The 14,753-nt window shown below is 39.4% G+C and overlaps 1 protein-coding gene across 1 annotated transcript; it reads left to right on the top strand.

Moving 5' to 3' along the window:
* The first annotated feature begins 6,266 nt into the window (after window positions 1-6,266).
* LOC139002059 (ubiquitin-conjugating enzyme E2 W-like) lies at window positions 6,267-6,641 on the top strand. The gene has a single exon (XM_070403495.1). The coding sequence runs from the start codon at window positions 6,270-6,272 to the stop codon at window positions 6,639-6,641; it is 372 nt and encodes a 123-aa protein (XP_070259596.1). The 5' UTR covers window positions 6,267-6,269.
* Window positions 6,642-14,753: the final 8,112 nt, after the last annotated feature.

Raw genomic sequence — 14,753 nt, 5'->3', positions numbered from 1 at the left:
AAAATAAGAGGTCTGCAGACATACTGTTATGACATTCTTAGATTCCACGTTTGAGGAATACTCACTCTTCCCATATGCAGGAGCAATCCATTTCCTGGTGATTGACTTACTGAGAGTAGCTCTTTGAATGATAATAATATTGGATACTATTTTTTAAAATACCTTCTACATACTAAGCATTACACCAAATGTATTATTTTCAATATCTCTAATGATGGAAGGTAGGAATTATCATGATAGTTATTTGCAGATGAAAGAGAACAAGGCTCAGAGAGGCAACTGACAAACACAGTAGAGGCTCATAACTTGTTTTAGCTTGTGAATGAGCAGGAATTCAAATCCTAGTCTCTACAACAGAAGTGCAGAAGACAAGCACTAAGGCAAAGCTAAGAAGAAAACAAAAGACCTCAAATTGCCTCATGGGTCATCTGTGTGGGTGTAAGCAGCCCTGCATTTCTGATCAGAGATTTTTTTTAAACCCTCCCCCTGGGATATGTCTCATTGATTTTAGAGAAAGAGGAAGGGAGAGAGAGAGAGAGAGAGAGAGAGAGAGAGAGAGAGAGAGAGAAACATTGATGTGAAATAGAAATATCAATTGGTTGCCTCCAGTGTACGCCTAGACCAGGGGTCTAACCTGCAACCTAGGTATGTTCCCTGACTGGGAATCGGACGCTTAGCCTTTTCAGTGTATGGGATGACAGACACTCCAACCAACTGAGCCATCCAGCCAGAGCTTTTTTGTTTTGTTTTGCTATTAGCCAGAGGCTGTGGTTAGGTCAGCTCTTGTTTCAGTAGTGGTAGATTGCATTCTTATTCAAAAGACCCAGCCCCACCCTTTGAAGTGCCGCTCTTCATGGAAGGACTATACACTGTGCTTCCTTGAAATCAGGTGTGGCCCTGTGACTTCTCTTGATCAATGATATATGAACAAAAATGACATGGACAAAACCTTTAAGAGGCAATTCAGGATCTGGTGTGATCTCTTCATCACTGCCATGGTTCTGACAACAACCGTGATAGGAGCTGCTCCTTAAGGTTGAGTACCAGAGTAAAGATGACACAGAGTATACTTGCAAATGTGGGATGGACAAGTAATGTCAGGGAGAAAGAACTCTTCGTTATAACTCACTAAGTTTTGGAGTCATTTGTTATCATTGCTTTTTTGAGTCTTGATTTCTCCCCCTGTGAAATGGGATGATAATACCTGTTTGGGAGAATAACCTAAGAAAATGGTTTTAAAGAGCTGTTCACGATGGCATTCGCCATACCTGGTCATTATTATTACCTACTCTTGTATTGAAACTTATCTTTATCTAAGCAATTAAGTAATCAGATATATCCAAGCTTTCTTATTTCTAAGATGGACTGCCATCCCCATGTAAAATTTGGCAGCAACATAAATAAATAAATAAAAATTTGCTATTCAAAATAATAATGGCAAAATAAATTGTTCCATTTTTCAAACATTAATAAATATGATGTATTACGCAGTGTGTTTAGTGCTTGGGACACACACACACGCACACACACACACAGATTGAATCTTTTTATCTAAAGGACAGATAATATAGTGGACTTATTAAACTTTGGTGGTAATTTAAAGCTTTGCAGTGTTATTACCATCTAGTGCAGTGGTTCTCAACCTTTCTAATGCCGTGACCCTTTAATACAGTTCCTCATGTTGTGGTGACCCCCAACCATAAAATTATTTTCGTTGCTACTACATAACTGCAATTTTGCTACTGTTATGAATCATAACGTAAATATCTGATATGCCGGATGTATTTTCATTGTTACAAATTGAACATAATTAAAGCATAGTGATTAATCACAAAAACAGTATGTAATTATATATGTGTTTTCCGATGGTCTTAGGCGACCCCTGTGAAAGGGTCGTTCAACCCCCAGAGGGTCGCGACCCACAGGTTGAGAACTGCTGATCTAGTGGAATAATTCTAATAATCTAGGTATTTTATTTCTAAGTAGATACCTGGTTGGGTCTTCTACAGGGAATAAATACAGTTAATTAGTAATTAATAGCACCGTTGATGTTAAATAACCATGCTAATATTTTTAAATGATCATTTCAAAAAGAAAATCTAGTTCTATCACCACATCTTATTTATACTACAAATTTCTTCCATTTAAAGTAGAAAGGTTTAACTTTGGTCCAACCCAAATCTAAGGACACCAAGTCCTCCCCACTAAATTAATGAATTGATTATAATTTGTAACAAGTAACATGGTAGTGGGCACACTCATCATCAAGTTCTTAGATGGACATTTCTTTGCCTGCAAGGACTGCATTTTAGTTTTTTGCAGCTCAGACACATTATGAGTGCATTTCCATCCCATCAGAAACCATACACTTGGAGCAAATGGGCCCCTGAAAGCTACCATGTGAGTTGAACCAACTGGGTGCAATGTAAGGAGGAAAGAGCATGGCCATTGAGATTTGGAGATCTCCGTACAGCATTCCATTTCTATGGCTAAAAGACCAAAAATTATTCATTAAAATAAAAATACTAATCAAGAATCTACTATGAACCCAGCACCCTGGTTCATAGAGAGCTTGTAGAAAGTGCCACAGATATTGAAGGTACATTCTCTGACCTCAGAGAACTCAGTAAACAGTGCTCTGAGCAAAAACTCAATTGTAAACATTCATTGTTATTACTTAGAACTGGGTGGGAGGAAGGAAAATCGCTTTGCTGAGTCCTGGAAAGATTTACTGTGCAATGCCACGTTTTCTATCACGGAAACCAAAACACAAAGTTCCCTGCCAGTCCAAACTGATGTCACTAAATTAAGTATTTGAAATGTGTGCTTTTGCTCAAATCTCTGTCAGCATTACCTTTTAGGAAAAGATCCACTGCAGCCGCCAGCAAGCTTTTAAAAATCAAATAAAATGAAGGAATTGTTTTGGGTATAATGCTTTTGCTGCCAGTTTTTTTCTACAAGATTAATAATTCAAGTGAAATACATGGCCAAAAAAATTGTGTGCTTTCTCTTATTTGAACAAATGTTTAACTAATTACCTGCAGATGTGCTGGAAGACCTGTAGAAGATGAAAATTCACTTACTTGCTACCACTTTAGATATACATGCATCCTATGACTTCCTTTTGCATATTAAGGAATTTAAAAGTAAACATTTGACTTTTAAAAAATCTCCAAATAAAGTCCTACTCAAAACAAATGCAACGTGAACCAAAGTGTCCATTTTAGCAGCCATTCCTGAAACAATATTAGGCTCTGTTGAGTGAAACTGAGCTGTCAGATTTTAAATAATCAGGGTACTCAGGTCAAAGTAGACTTTCTGAATATACACAAAGGCAAGAGTTGTAAAGAACATCCAAAGAGAGGGGACTATTAGGACTTGTGTCAGGATGGTGACAGTGGCTATCTTTAAGTGGGGGAGGAGGTTGGATTCTGGATGATTTTAATTTTTTTCTTTATATGCTTCTGTTTTATAAATTTTCAGTGACCTTGCATTGATTTTAAGATCAGGAAAACAGATATGAATTTAAATTATAAAAAAGAATTAGATATTTGCAGGGAAAAGTTTTAACTCATTTGCCACAGCCATGACCCCCTCATTTTACTTCTGAAATCGCTTTTAGTTCTTTTCCTACCAAAAACTAAAATGTACTTGAATTTTTAATTTGGTTGCTTAGTCTTATAGCTTCATCTGTAGAATATGTCCTAAATATCATATGATTAATAGTGCTTGACTTCAGAGCTACTGACAAGAGCTGTTCGACCTTCAAATAAGCCCTGCCTAATTGGAAGCATGCATTCAAGCCACCGAGGAATTTATCCCTTCCTTCAGGGGCAAAGATGGCTTATAGAAGGGCCATATATTCAAAGTATTCCATAAGGTCTTTTCTATTATGGTATCATATAGGTTTTAACATGTGCATCAGATTAAAACTTAATCATAGGCCAGTATTGGCCCATGGCATTATAGAAATAAGCAATATGGTAATTGGTAGTCCTACTCAGCCAGTGTAGATACCTTATCTAATAAATAGGTAATATACAAATTAACCATCACTCCATCACAAAGATGGCAGCGCCCATAGGGGCCAGGGCAGGATGCTGGCAGTGTTGCCCTGGTGATGTGAGTCCAGCGTCCCATGCCCTGGCCGCGTGGAGGGAAGGAGGGGCCTCTGGGGGTGACATGAGCCCAGCTTCCCGTGCCCAACCATGGGGAGGGAGGGAGGGGCCTCTGGCCTGAAGCCGGGGTGCAGGATGCTGGCGTCATTGCAGGCCAGGCTGAGGGACCCCCCCAAACCCTCCCACCTCCCATGCACGAATTTCATGCACCAGGCCTCTAGTAGATATAGATATAGATAGATATAGATATAGATATAGATATAGATATAGATATAGATATAGATAGATATGTAGATATATCATACACAATATTTTGTCTAAATAGAGTTTATTATTTTCAGGGGAAATATATTATTTGGTGCGTAAGTATCCAGTTTGTGAGCAATCCACAATCCCCATCTATGTTCCCCTTCTACTCTTCTGGCTAGATGCCTTTTGGCCATTTTGCTCCTTGGGAATATTTTCAGCTATGGGTAAATAGGGGGGACAAAAAAGGTGAATTTCAAATTAGTCATTTGGCCTGCTTGCTATTAGCCTTAGGGAAGGTCTGTTGGGAAAAACAGTGATAATTAGATTTGTGGCTTATTTGTCAGCCTCAATAATTTTTTTACTTTACTTCTAGTATTGCCATGGATAATGTAGAATTGGTGTTACTGCTTAAATGCCACCATTGCTAAGCTTGACTTGTTTTTATTGAGTATGTCATAAATATTCATAGATATTTATAGTAGAGCATATTCACAGTCATAACAAGTTTGGGTCCAAAGGTCCCTGTTTAGTTTTTACACAGCCATTTTTGTGCTGTTTTCATTTTCCAGCTGATCTGTGCTATACAAGAGTATATTTAGGATTTGGTTCTTTGAGCACAGAAAGTTTTCCGTTTCAACTGAAATTTCTAAATTGCAGAGGCAGAAATTTGGGGATGACATGTACTAAATCTGTTATGTTCAGAGAATAAGCTTCATTTGAAAAAAAAAGCAAGAACATTTAGGTATGTTCTAAATTGTGATGGAAACTTTGAATGTCATTTCTATTTTCCAAGCAAACATCACCACATGCACTGGTAGTTTTCTTACATCTGATAGTAAGTACTGTCAGACCAGGAGGATGTCCCACCTCACCAGGCACACACTCAGTGGATTCTTCCTGAGCTTTTCAAAAAGCCCAGTATTGAATTACAGAAAGTACTAAGCCCTTCCCGGAAGACTGCTGGAAACCATGTGGAATATTTTACCCTACAATGTGGTTGCGATTTAATGGCACTGCCTAAAAAAAAAATACAGTTGTTAGACAAACCCTGCTCATTGTCTTGTTGTACCAGCAAATCCTGGCACACATGTTTTACAGAGGCATAATGGAATTCATTACCACTGAGAGGCAAGAGAGTTGTTGTTAAAGTCAGCTGTACTTTGGGCAGAATCAGTGAGCAAAAAGTAAACTTTTCAGTATTCTTTATACTAAAGGATAAATATCTCTTGAGTATAGTCAAATGTAGTTAAAGTCAAGGCCTGATGATTAAATCTGAACCAAAATAAAGAGAAGTTACCCTGAATCATAGTTATATTATTTGCTCATAAAACCATCCCAAATTTTCCATAAATAAATTGAAAAGCTGCCACTAAATAGTGCAGAGAGGAGTCAAGATACATGGGGTAGGTAGCTTAGCTTTTCCAGGTGTTAGGGTGTGGGCATAAAGGGAGTGGTAAAATCAAGGGTAACTACTTATGGTTTCTACTTAAGCAACTATGTAGATAGTGGGGTGCCATTTACTAAGTGGGAGGAACAGGATTTGGGAGACAAGAATGATGAAATGAAAAATTCAGTTTGGATATGTAAAGGGAATCTTTAGATGTTTAAGTAGCAATATCAAATGAGCAGTTTAACATGTGAGCCTGACCCTTGGGGGAGAGACATGGGATGGACAATAAGGCAGAAGGTTATCTAAAGCTTCACTATTGAATATAAGTGCTATAACTATTTGGAAGATACATTCTTTTTTTTTAGGTTAAAATGTTCTCTTCTATTTCCAGTTTGCTAAGTATCTTCCATTATTTTGTTTTCTAAAACTTTTAAGATTAAAGTAGAACACAGAAAGAAAACGGCACTGTGGTAGTCTGCTAATGGCTCCTAAAGATATGTTCAGGTTCCATCATGGCGTCAATGCAGAAACAACTGCAGAAAGAACTGTTGGCTTTGCAAAATGACCCACCTCCTGGGATAACTTTAAATGAAAAGAGTGTTCAAAGTTCAATTACACAATGGATTGTAGACATGGAAGGTGCACCAGGTACCTTATGTAAAGGGGAAAAATTTCAACTTGTATTTAAGTTTAGTAGTCAATATCCTTCTGACTCTCCTCAGGTCATGTTTACTGGTGAAAATATTCCCGTTCATCCTCATGTTTATAGCAATGGTCATATCTGTTTATCCATTCTAACAGAAGACTGGTCCCCAGAGCTCTCCGTCCAATCAGTTTGTCTTAGCATTATTAGCACACTTTCCACCTGCAAAGAAAAGAGATAACCACCAGATAATTCTTCTTATATTCGAACATGTAACAAGAATCCAAAGAAAAGAAAATGGTGGTATCATGATACTTGTTGATGCCACTATTATCAGCCTCCTAGTAGAAGATAGTTCTACTGAGAAAATGAGCACTTTGGTCATTCAGTCTTTGAACTTTAACCTTTGACTGGAAGTGACCTATAGGCAATGAAGACTCTACTTCGTTTTACTGCATTTTTACTCGTGTGCATTCTGGGTGCATGTTGATCGCTGATTCAGTCCAAGCAACTGACATGCTTTTATTAGTCATACAGTATTAATGCAGGTGTCAGGAAATGTCAAATATAATTCCATTTTTCATTTTTATTTTTTTAAGCTTTTGGACAAGTTCCAGGTCATCATGTATTGTGCAATACCATGACTTCCTTGATGTTTTGAGAGGTTCATTGCTGCAATGGATGTCATAACAGGAAAATTTTCATTAACTTCTGCCACCCAGTAATTAATGCATGATAGGGCCTATGAAATTAACGTAATGGTTCTCGTGGGATTATAAATAAAGTGAGGGATCCAACATTACTTTGAAAGTCACCCCAACTTGTTTCTATTTGGATTCTATGCACTGTGATACTAAGGTTAACAGCATGAATTAACATGCATTTTCAAAGGACTGTAATGAAAGATCATTGCATATTTATTGAATTGTTCATATCTACTGTCAAGTTGTTTTGACATGAAAGATTTTCAAGTAACATTGGCAGAGAGGCACAATATGTTATCCCTATGGTGAAAATAAATTCATTTGTTGTAAAAAAAAAAAAAAAAAAAAGATATGTTCACATCGAAATACCCAGGATTTGCTGCTCTCTCCTACTGCCACATTATTGGAATAAACAGTCATATATGATTCAACCCTGTCTTAATTGGCTCAAGTGGTGACAGGCAGCCCGACCCCTTGGTTGTCCGGTTACACTCTCTCAGCTCTTTCAGTCTCTGCAGCTGGATTGTTTCGGTCAGGTCTACTTGATGTGTCAAAGTCTTGCCGCTCTGTGTTTATAGATGACACTCATAACTTAAATCAGGTTTAGCAGGAAAGTAAGGCATATGACAATTTCAAGAGCTCAGATGTTGGGGGATTATAAGAAATTAAAACACCACTTCTTGACTGTTTAACTACTGTTACTGTTGATATTTTTGGTTAAGGCTAATGTTCCCTGAGTTTATATCAATTGAATATGAAAGGCCTTTATTTTATCTCAACCAAAGCTGTCACCATGACTTCATCCTATTGCTTTTTAAACTCTTCTTCCTACATCACACTCTTTTTAAGTCCCTAAGGAGGGCCTGGCTGTGCTTTTATCTTTCAGGATATGCCATTCCTTTCTAATGCAAAATGATTTATTCTTACAGAGCACGGGAACTTGATTTAGTCTCCTCCGATAGTTGAAAAAAAACCCTCTCTTTCCTAAATATAGAATTCCAACAGAAGGGAAGGGGCATTTACTAGTGGAATGCAGAATTTTAACTTCTCTGTCCAGTTAGTCACCCTTTAAGTGCTATGTCAGAGTCTTGACAATGCTGGATTACATCACTGCAGTACTCTGGCAAGACTGTCACAGAATACTGCACAGAGAAACTCCAAGTACACACTCACTGTGACCCATCTAGAGTCACTGTGACTCCTGAAGAGGACTCTCTCAAAGCATGTGTGGCCATCTAATTCTGGATTTTGCAGTGAAAGAAAACCCTCTTGCTTTCCCCTTCTTATTTGACATGCTAGATCACAGTCTCATGTGATGCTGGAGGCCAGTGTCCAGATCTTGTCTCCATGATGCAGTGAGAATGCTGGTTCTACAGCAGGAGTAGGCAAACTAGCCAAATCCAGCCCGCTGCCTGTCTTCCTGTGCTCTGTGAGCCAGGAGTGTTTCTTTTCTTATATTTGTAAATGGTAAAAAATAAAATCAGAAGGATAACATTTTGTGATATGTTAAAATCATATAGGCCCTGGTTAGAGCTCGGCCAGCGGACTGAAGGGACAAGGGTTTGATTCCCAGTCAAGGGCACATACCTCTGTTGCCAGTTTGCACCTCACCCCTAGCTGAGGTGCATATAGGAGGTAACCAATTGATGCGTCTCTCTCATGTGGGTATGCTCCCCAACCCCCCTCCATTCCGCTCTGTCTGAAAATCAATGAGGGAAAAATATCCTTAGGTGGGGTTTAAAAAAAATTATGTGAAATTCAAATTTCAATGATTATGAATAAAGTTTTCTTGGAGCATGGCCATGCTCATTCATTTACATATTGTTTATGGTTGCTTTCACTACAGTGACAAGATTAAGTATTTGTGATAGAAGACCCTGTGGCCCCCAACACCTGACACATTCACTATCTGGCCCTCTGCAGAAAGTTTGTAGACTTTGCTCGAAAATCATAGACTATCCACTGCATGACTGCATTCAGTTCTCAGAGGGCATGAATTAAAACCTCTACCAGGGGAGTGAAAAACAAAGTAACTCCTCTGTGATGATTGGTGGTCTTTGGAAAACATAAATCTTTGTTCCTTTATAATTTCCTAACACATCTATAGCTTATTCCAAGAGAAGAATGTCTAATATATATTTACAACCATGTTCAGGGATTTAAAATTATATATAAAGTGGTAATATGCAAATTACCGGTCATCACAACCGGCTCAGGATGAACTGCACACGCAGATGGGTGGGAGGTGACTGCGTGCCGCCCCCAGCCCCAGTGACACACACCAGGGGTGGGAGTGTGCTCTGATCGGCTGCGGCACGGCTTGGAGCACAACCCCAGTGGGTGGCAGCAGCAGCTCAAGCAAAGCAGCCCCTGTCCCAGGTGCCTGGCAGTGGCTGGAGCAAAGCAGCCTGGGTTCTGGTGGGTGGCGGTGGCAGCCAGAGCGAAGCAGCCCGGGTCCTGGGTGTCAGAGGGAAGCCGGTGCCAGCAGCCAGGGGAAGGAAGGCCTATTGTTGCACGAATCTTCATGCATCAGGCCTCTAGTAAGAAATAAAAGGAAAATATATATTTTGTGTGCATTATGATGTATGTAAAACAAGTCCTAAGAAATCAAAGACACCACATTCCTAAGAAACTCCTTCACGTAATCTAACTGTACTTAATTCTGTAATGTGCTTGAAAATGCATTATATATGTACATATATTTCATGTACATGTGCTTGTGCATTTAATATATAAAGCTTTCATGAAATAACAAGGGTTTGTTACTTTTTAAGTTTTTTCTACCACCAGAGTGGCTGGATTTAAAATATCATTGAATTTTGGTGTAAGAGAAGGGGCAAGGTTTAATAAAATACAGAATTAAGGCATCATATGTCAAGGATGTGATTCTCTAGACATTATCCACCTAAAATTCCAACACATATGTCAGGACAACAAAAGCATCCTACTCCAAAACTCAGTACTTCAGAATATACCAGTGATATGAGAAGCTTCATATTGTGGCCAATAGCCTTACCAGACACTATGTATGTTCTACCCATAATTACAGTTTTGGATATTTTCACTCCTCTTCCCTGGCTGACCTCAGAAACCACTTCAAAGTTGTTTCTTCTCTAAAGTCAATGTCTAGGGTGGTTAGTGAGATTGGCTATAGTGCACTAAAGTCCTCCCCATGTGCTTATAGCTCTAGCTCACACTCTGCATGCTCTTGAAATTCTACCTACATTGTATCACCACTTTCTACACATAGAGATTCATCTTTGAATAGCCTCTGAGACCTCATCTCAAAGAAACTGGAGGTCTTCCCAAATCTCTTAGATGTATCTTTCACCCATGTTTAAAAAATCATCATGCTTTCTGCAAATGTTCATAGTCATATGAACATCCATTGACTGCAATTGGATACAGTCAATACTTGTTTAAAAAGCAACATGTAACACTTACAGTGACCAGTTTGGTATTAAAGTCCAGACATCTATCTCTAAACTCGTGACAACTATGGCTACTTGGTCATTGTCACACTGCTTGTCTTGGACTACTCTTGGATCTGCATCTATGTGGGTTCTCACTTTTATCTGTTCCAGCCCTGGTTTTCTCAAGATCCCTGGAAGTCATCAACCAGAAATATAAGATATGCCCATCATTCCTCTTTTATTCTCTATATACATTCTGAGAAGTTCTGATTACTAAATGCCTTTTTATATCTAACAACTTTCTTTATCCCTTGTAACTACTACCTTAATTTGTCACCTTGGGGCTAGACTATGCAATTGGCTCCTATGTAGGTTTTCTAGTTCCCATAATCTGGGGTCCATGGACTCATCAAAAGACCATGCATTGGATTCAAATTGTCTCTAAGTCTTCCAAAATTGTGCCCATACCTGGTGTTTCAAATGATTAAAGGGTTAGAGGCCTGGAATGCTAGTTGTTCATTGATATATAAGTGTCTTAGGGCCATCAGTTTGGTTTTGGTTGGCTGAGATACAATTATATTGGAGCAGGGCTGATAGTGACTGATTTCTTTCTGCCTTCTTTCTCTGCAGGATTGCCTTCAGGGCACTTATCACTTGCTCTAGTAGGCTGTAACTTCATAAAAGGGGTGGCAGGATTTCCAACTACTTCACTGCAGTTGGAATGACTGACAACTTATTTCATTAATTGATAAATTGGTATGAAAAGTATGGGGCTGGAAGTTAGTAATGTGTGTATCTGTATCTGATTTTAAAATATGTGTAACAATTTTGAAATCTGTTTATCTGTTAACATGCATATGAGTTTTAAAATCCATGGTTTGTTATACTTTCCAGGTGATATATGATTTGTAAATGCTTGAGTTTAGTTTGTTGGTGTTAAATGATCTGCTTTTGGGATTAGATGAAAAGTGTCATGGTTTATGTGTTAAAGATGAGGAGTAAGAAGTATGTAAACATCAGAAAGGGTAATACCAATGTGAGGGACATAGAGATGAGGGAAGAAGTGCATGGTGATGTAAAAGGTAAAGGAGATGTCTTTTTATCGTCATCATGCTTATGTTGTATCACAAATCAGTGAGCTAGATACCAGATGCCTTAACAAGCCAATTAATTAGGAGTTGTTTATTGCGTACAGGTTCAGAACAGATTACCTCTGTCAAATTCTGAACAACCACAGGAAGGAGTATTTCCTTTTTATATCCTTCTAGTTCTTTGTGTAAGTTATTTTTGTAGACAGCTTGTGACCTTGAGTACATATCATATCTAGCAAGCACCTGTCATATCTATACAGACACCTGTAACCTTGAGTATCATATCTATACAGGCACCTGGCATCAATATCAGCATATCAATCCCTTATGTTAATAGCTAGTTTGCAAGGTCAGACAATTAAGTTTATCTTTTCTATTCAAGCAAAAAACAAAGTTATTTTACAGTCTAAAAATAACAGAGGGACTAGCAAAAATAGCAGAGAATTTCAAAACAGCAAAGAATTCTAAAACAGCAGTTTCAAACAGCAGTTTTTCCAAAGGAGGAATTACTATTGTGCTTCATTTACTAGAAAAAAATATCAAACCTCTGAATTTACTGACATTTGTGTTTAGGAAAAGACTTAGTAAAAAAGAGAGAGGAGAGGAGAAACCAAGATGGCGGCATAGGTAAACACCGGAGATTGCTGCCTTGCACAACCAATTCAAAAATACAACTAAAAGACAGAACGGACATCATCCAGAACCACAGGAAGGCTGGCTGAGTGGAAATTCTGCAACTAGAAGGAAAAAGAAAAGCATACCAAGACTCAGAGGAGGTGCGGTGCGGAAGTAAAGTACAGGGGTACGGAGGCGCATGAGGAGCGGGCTGGTGGCTGAGGACACGGTTGTCTTTTTCAATCAGGAGGGAGTTTCAAGCTCTGAGCTCCAGTTCCGGGCAAGTCTCTGGGGACCCAGACTCATACGGGAGAAACGGGACTGTCTGGCATCAGTCAGAACTCGAGGGCAGCTTTCTCTCAGAGGTGCTCGAAGCATTGCCTGGACACTGAGAAGCGGGGCCTCTGAGGACAGGACTGAGAGCAGCCATAACTGCTCGCTCTGCCCTGTTGATCCCCTGGGACCCCGCCCCGCCCGAGCCGCACATGGAGCCTTTTGCATATGAAAGGCCCAGCCCTTTGCAATCTGAAAATTACTTAACAAACTGCAGCTGGCCCAAGGCCCCACAGCAACTTGCATTCCTTCACAGCTGGCTTCTGCTGGGTAGCCTCAGGCAGAGGCTAGATTAGCACCTCCTTAGAGATCCATTCTCCCACTGCAGAAACAGCTGATTCTCAAAGCCAATTGGCCTGGAGGTCAATCCCTCCCAGTGTTACCTACAACAATCAAGGCTGAACTACAACAAGACTGTGCACAAAGCCCACAAGGGGGTGCACCAAGAGTGTCTTCCTCAGGTAATTGGGGAGGCTGAGCCACTGGGCCCTATAGGACACTTAGCACAGAAAGCCACTCTATCGACACAGGGAAGCATAAAAAATGCCCAGACAAAGAAACAGGACACAAATGACAGAAATGGAGGAAAGCAAACGACTGGATATAGAGTTCAAAACTACACTTTTAAGGTTTTTCAAGAATTTTCTAGAAACCGCCGACAAACTTAATGAGACTCTCAAGAAATCTAGTGAGACCCTCGAGGTTATGATAAAGGACCAACTAGAAATTAAGCATACACTGACTGAAATAAAGAATATTATACAGACGCCCAACAGCAGACTAGAGGAGCGCAAGAATCAAGTCAAAGATTTGAAATGCGAAGAAGCAAAAAACACCCAACCAGAAAAGCAAAATGAAAAAAGAATCCAAAAATACGAAGATAGGGTAAGGAGCCTCTGGGACAGCTTCAAGCATACCAACATCCAAATTATGGGGATGCCAGAAGAAGAGAGAGAGCAAGATATTGAAAACCTATTTGAAGAAATAATGACAGAAAACTTCCCCTACCAGGTGAAAGAAATAGACTTACAAGTCCAGGAAGTGCAGAGAACCCCAAACAAAAGGAATCCAAAGAGGACCACTCCAAGACACATCATAATTAAAATGCCAAGAGCAAAAGACAAAAGAGAGAATCTTAAAAGCAGCAAGAGAAAGACAGTCAATTACCTACAAGGGAGTACCCATACGACTGTCAGCTGATTTCTCAACAGAAACTTTGCAGGCCAGAAGGGAGTGGCAAGAAATATTCAAAGTGATGAATAGCAAGAACCTACAACCAAGATTACTTTATCCAGCAAAGCTATCATTTAGAATTGAAGGTCAGATAAAGAGCTTCACAGATAAGGAAAAGCTAAAGGAGTTCATCACCACCAAACCAGTATTATATGAAATGCTGAAAGGTATCCTTTAAGAAGAGGAAGAAGAAGAAAACGGTAAAGATACAAATTATGAACACCAAATACACATCTATCAACAAGTGAATCTAAAAATCAAGTGAATAAATAATCTGATGAACAGAATAAACTGGTGATTATAGTAGAATCAGGGGCATAGAAAGGGAGTGGACTGACTATTCTTGGGGGGGAAAGGGGTGTGGAGGATGCGGGAAGAGACTGGACAAAAATCGTGCACCTATGAATGAAGACAGTGGCGGGGGTGGGGGGGGCACGGTGAGGACGGAAGGTGGGGTGAGAACCCAGTGGAGGGGAGCTATGGGGGAAAAAAGAGGAACAACTTTAATAATCTGAGCAGTAAAGATTTAATTTAAAAAAATATATATGGAGAGAGGAGTGATTTTAAGAAAAATATTAGGAAAACTGCAATGAGAGGTAATTAAAATGGCAAGCCATGCTGAAGTTGTAGATGAATGATCAGAGTCCTGTTTAGAGGTTCAGATTAACCCCAAATGCCCATGCCCAACTGCAATATCTTGGCAAGTCCTATGGCTCATTAAGGTCAGCCTCTTTCTCTATAAAATAGTTATTGAATTTGACATCTACACTAATAAAAGAGAAACATGCAAATTGGTGTCACTCCACTATGCCCACCAGCCAATCAGAGCAACTATGCAAATTAACGCAACAAAGATGGCAGTTAATTTGCATACACAGGCACGGAGCGAAGACTGAAGACTGAAGACTGAAGACTGAAGACTGAAGACTGGAGACTGAAGAAGCTTGGCTTCTCCACTACGGCT

The sequence above is a fragment of the Myotis yumanensis genome, unplaced genomic scaffold, assembly GCF_028538775.1.
Source record: "Myotis yumanensis isolate MYYU_CA2020_CCGP unplaced genomic scaffold, mMyoYum1.0.hap1 SCAF_2, whole genome shotgun sequence".
Taxonomy (NCBI): Eukaryota; Metazoa; Chordata; class Mammalia; order Chiroptera; family Vespertilionidae; genus Myotis; species Myotis yumanensis.
Note: the sequence above shows the minus strand (reverse complement) of the source record. Positions and strands in the feature narration are given on the sequence as shown.

Excerpts from the sequence above, each read along its gene's own strand:
- LOC139002059 (XM_070403495.1), top strand. The coding sequence starts at position 6,270 with ATGGCGTCAATGCAGAAACAACTGCAGAAAGAACTGTTGGCTTTGCAA.